The following is a 4671-nucleotide window of genomic DNA, read 5'->3' on the forward strand; positions in this document are numbered from 1 at the left end:
AGGGAGAGGGAGGGAGGTTGGGGGAGAGAGATCTAAAAGATACTATCAAGGATTTCACCGTCAATGCAATGCTAAATCATCTCTGGAAACACACATCTTTCTGGGGATACCATTTAAAAAACACATGAAAAGTTAAAAAATACTCAAATATAAATGAATTAAAATTGTGCTACCAGAGAAGAGCATTTATTGCACCCATGCAAATTTGAATTCCAAATATGTTTCCATATGTGAAATAATAAAAAGACAAAATTGACTGAATATAATCAAAGTTTAGTTTTACTTTTAGAACATATTAACATTCGATTTTGTCTTTTTTGTACTCAGAAACTACAAGATTTCTTTTTGCATGAATGGACAATCCACTATTCCCTAGTAGTACAATTATTCTGAGGGTTTTTAAAAACTTGCAAATTGCTTTATAGATGGTATTTACTTTTTTTCAGAATTCTAGAAAGAAGTCAATTTTCACAGGATGCCAGTCCCCAGCTGTATATGTTTCCTACTTTATTTTATGGTTATCTGCATGGAGTTTGTGTGTGAGCACGGCAGTACCCCAAAGGGAGGATACACATATGTCAACTGCATCTGGAATTCTTGAATACCTGCCATCTCTATATCTAGATAATTTTTTCTAAACCATGCATATCCGGACAAATTATTGCATTCAACAACAAAGCCTTTCAGTCCCAAACAAGTTGGGAGTAGGCTAGAGTTGAAACCATAAGATCTCGAAACCAAGTCATGGTTCTAGCACGTGGATAGCTAACTTTCACGCACCCGTCCATCGGTAGTTCTTTGATGATAAAATTGTTGCATTCGTATTAGAAAATTAATACACTGATGGTGTCAATTGATCTGGATTATCTAGGATTGGTCTGCAGATTATTCAGACCTGATACAATGATAATTTCCCAATATTAGTTAGCAGCCAATTTCCAAGAAAAAAATAGTTAGCAGCTTCATGGTAAGCTATTTGAAGTCTCCAACCAGGAGCCAATGCTCATCGGTGGGGATGTCCAAATCGAAGAGCCAGTTAGTGACAGTCACTTTATCAGTACCATGGCACGGTCCATAATATTAACTAAGGCAAAAAAAAATGGGCAGAGATGGTGAAAGTAAAAAAAACAGTTAATGAAAAAGGTTCAGAATGCACAACAACCCCAGTAAAGAGAACTATTCCATATAGTGATAATGCCCCCGGAAGAAATATAAGCAAATTGATCAAAACATCGAGGAAAACAACTTTTAACGAAGGGAAGATCAAAGTATTGTTTCTTTGTTTCCTGAAGATAAATGATAGCACGACCCCTATTATTGTTAGCATTATGCAGAGCTAGTTGTTTGTCGTCTCCATTAAGGCTATGGATGTTCCAGCAAAGAACATTCCAATTCCGCAAAACTGCCATGAGAATCGTGCAGAGGGTTACTGGGTACTGGAAGAAGTAGAGCTCCTCTTGGGATCACCAATGAGTACTTGTTCAGATAGCTCTTCCATGGGAATGCCACACAGCGAGAATGGTTCTCCAAAAGCAGCACCTCTAGGAAGGGAACGACGCACCGGCGCCACCGTTGCCAAATCTGACAAATAAAAGCCAGAAAAGGATGGAAATTTTATCCATTGGCATGGGTACCCATGGGTACCCGGCCTGCATGGGTGAGGTTTGGGAACATTTTTGTGCCAATGGGTAGCGCCCTGAACCCTACCCAACTAGTCGTTGGTAGGGTATGGGCACAACTCTTTGCCTGGGCATGCAAACCCGACCCGACAAGCAGACATGCCGGGCCAAACTATTGTCTGTGTTCCTGAAATATTAAAGCCATACACTTTAACTGTGTGACGTGTGCCTGTGCCGATAATGTCAAGAGAGGTCGGGGTAGACCAAACTTGACATGGGAGGAGTCCGTAAAGAGGGATATGAAGGACTCAAGTATCACCAGAGAACTAGCCATGGACAGGGGTGCGTGGAAGCTTGCTATCCATGTGCCAGAGCCATGAATTGGTTGCGAGATCTTTTAGGTTTCACCTCTAGCCTACCCCAACTTGTTTGGGACTAAAGGCTTTGTTGTTGTTGTTGTTGTTGTTGTTGTTGTGCCTGTGCATGAAGCCCTTTGTAAACTATTGAAGTCCTCTGTTAAAACTATTTAAGTCCTTCTTTTACCATGTCATGAAACTAGGTTCAATTTCGTATTTCTATCAAAATTACTATTGGATGACATATATATCAATAGGTGTATTGACTATTGAGCTTCCCATTGGGTACCAACTGGGTATGGGCATGGCAAGGCTTTGTACCCGGGGGCATGGGTATGGGTGGATATTGGCACACATGAGCATGTCAGGTATGGGTATGGGATTGTTATACCCGACCCATTGCCATCCTACTCAGATCATGGGTTTTCACCCTGAAGATCAAGTCCGAGCAAAACTCCAAGCAATGCCTTCAACAAGGAAACAGTGCAAAACACTGCCATTGACACGTATAACCAATTAAGGTCAGACCTAGGGTTTTGACCCCAGAGCTCGAGACAAGGTGCTAGAAGAGCACCACAAACCGAAGTCCATATGTACTGTTAGCTAAAATACTTGAAGTTCAATATAACCAAACTCTGAAGCTATTCTAAAAATCCTATTTCTGATCGAGATAAAGGTAACCCATCTATGGTTCAGAGTAAATTTCTCTTATTGCACAAGAAACCAAACTTAAAGCACTGAAAAATTAAATGAGAGAATGGTTGCTGTAGAAAATGGAATACACAAGAAGTAGCATTTAGAATGTAGAAACTGAGGAGAAGTTGAAACAGTACCTTTGTTTGCAAGGTTGGGTGTCAACCATATTGGTGGGAACCACATCTGCCAGGGTTCAGGATAAACCACATTACCTGTGGTATTATTTTCCAAGTTGTACACTCCTATGTCACGGGTATCATCTTTCCCGGTGACTAGTTCCTCATGATTATCATCAGTAAAATATACATGGTTGGGCATCAAGTCTGAATAATCCTTCACACTAAAGAAGCATGTTGTGCTTTTGCCAATAAACAATGCATAGTCACCTATTCCAGCCATCTTGTCACGCTTCTGCTCAGCAAAATCTTGTACACTTCAATTTTTGTGATATACGTCTCACCACCTGGTCGTTCACGATCCAAAATCTGCTTTCTATCGACCTGGAGGACATCTCCCCATGGGGCCTTAACAATGTATGATCTTTCACCAAACAAAAACATATTTGGCAAAACTCTTTTGTGGATGACAGCTGGTCCATTTAAATTAAACACATCAATTGCACCTTTATCGGTCATTGCATAGAACCATTCATCATGGGATATGCAATCTGCATAGAAATTACATATTTTGAGCCAATTCCAGTGAACATCTCCCACTTTGGCAAACGAGAGCTGCCCGTATGGCTGGTGGATGAGCATGACAGTGCATTCACCTTTTGATGGATCAGATGATAAAGTTGCCTTAAGATAGAAAAAATCACCATACTCATCCAAATCAGATGCATAGGGTGTATCCTCCACCCTCGGAAGCCCTCCGTCGTAGTAAGACACCACATACTTCACAAGAGCTCCGTCGTCATTCAGGATAGGTTTAACGTGCTCCATGGCCGTCGCCGGAGGGAGTGCAATCCTGTCACCAGTGAGCGGATTGAGCAGCGTCAGGTCAGACTTTTCATCCATGCTGACTATCCATCCGTGTGATGAGCCGATCCAGTTGTTGATGGGAGGTTCAGGTAAGGGTATGGTGTAGGCCTTTCGCTCTGAAAGACTGTACATGCCAAGAGCGCTCCCGCCGGCGGCCTCAGTGCAATAGAGTAAACAGGGCGTCTGGCATGCAGGGCAAACACCGACACGGCGGAGCGCAGAGACCGTCGTGTGCCAGGCTGTGCAGACGGAGGCGGATCGGAGTAGATCCGGGCACTCCAGCAACTGGAGGACGCTGGTTAATATATCCGCAGGTAGCCCGGACCAATCTGGGGCTGGAGCTTCCATCGCCAACCCAAGATGATGGCGTTGCGGCCCCCGATCGCCCAGTCGACGACCAAGGTTCTGATTTGTACCGCCTAATCGACGCCGGATTCAGGAAGGTGGGGTGGACGTGGAGCTGAGGAAACCGGGCCAAAGCGTGCGGCGGGGCGAACGGGGCCGCCGATGATGGGGCGGCGACGCTGCAGAAGGAGCGCAGGCGCTCGGAATGGGCCCACCCACGCCGGAGCGGGCGCTGGCCACTGCCAGGCAGCCGCACACCCGGCGGCGGCACTGGCCGGCAAGACGGCAGCGCTGGCTCGGCCCGCGGCGACGGCGCTGCTGGGCGAAGGGGAAGGGAAGGAGAGCCGGAGAGACTTAGGAAGGATTGGGAGGTGGTCGCCGCCACCGTTGTTTCTCCGGTTGCAGCCGCCGTAAGGAAGGGCCACGAGTGCGACTCGGTCGTGAAGTCTAGCTCGGCACGCCTTGGGCCGTGCCTGGGCTGCGAGGGCGAACCCTTATTTGCCGCCTAGTTCGAGCGAGCAACCGAGAGAACTTCTAGTGAGGGTTTCTTGCGCCGCTGTCCATCGCCATCTGAGAAATTTAGAGCATAATTGGTTTGTTGCCAATATTTGGCTTGTCAAATGTTGGCATTACCAACTATTGGCAATACCAAGACTTGCCAACTATTGGCAG

The 4671-nt window shown here is 45.5% G+C and overlaps 1 protein-coding gene across 1 annotated transcript in view; it reads right to left on the reverse strand.

Moving 5' to 3' along the window:
* Positions 1 to 4449, reverse strand: part of LOC123166396 (uncharacterized) — a 5202-nt gene extending 753 nt beyond the window's left edge. The window contains exon 1 of the mRNA XM_044584194.1: positions 2809 to 4449. Coding sequence (XP_044440129.1) covers positions 3058 to 4002 — 945 coding nt within the window. The 5' untranslated portion in view covers positions 4003 to 4449 and the 3' untranslated portion in view covers positions 2809 to 3057. The remainder of the gene's footprint in view (positions 1 to 2808) is intronic.
* Between the last annotated feature and the right edge of the window lie 222 nt (positions 4450 to 4671).

The sequence above is a fragment of the Triticum aestivum genome, chromosome 7D (genome assembly GCF_018294505.1).
Source record: "Triticum aestivum cultivar Chinese Spring chromosome 7D, IWGSC CS RefSeq v2.1, whole genome shotgun sequence".
Taxonomy (NCBI): Eukaryota; Viridiplantae; Streptophyta; class Magnoliopsida; order Poales; family Poaceae; genus Triticum; species Triticum aestivum.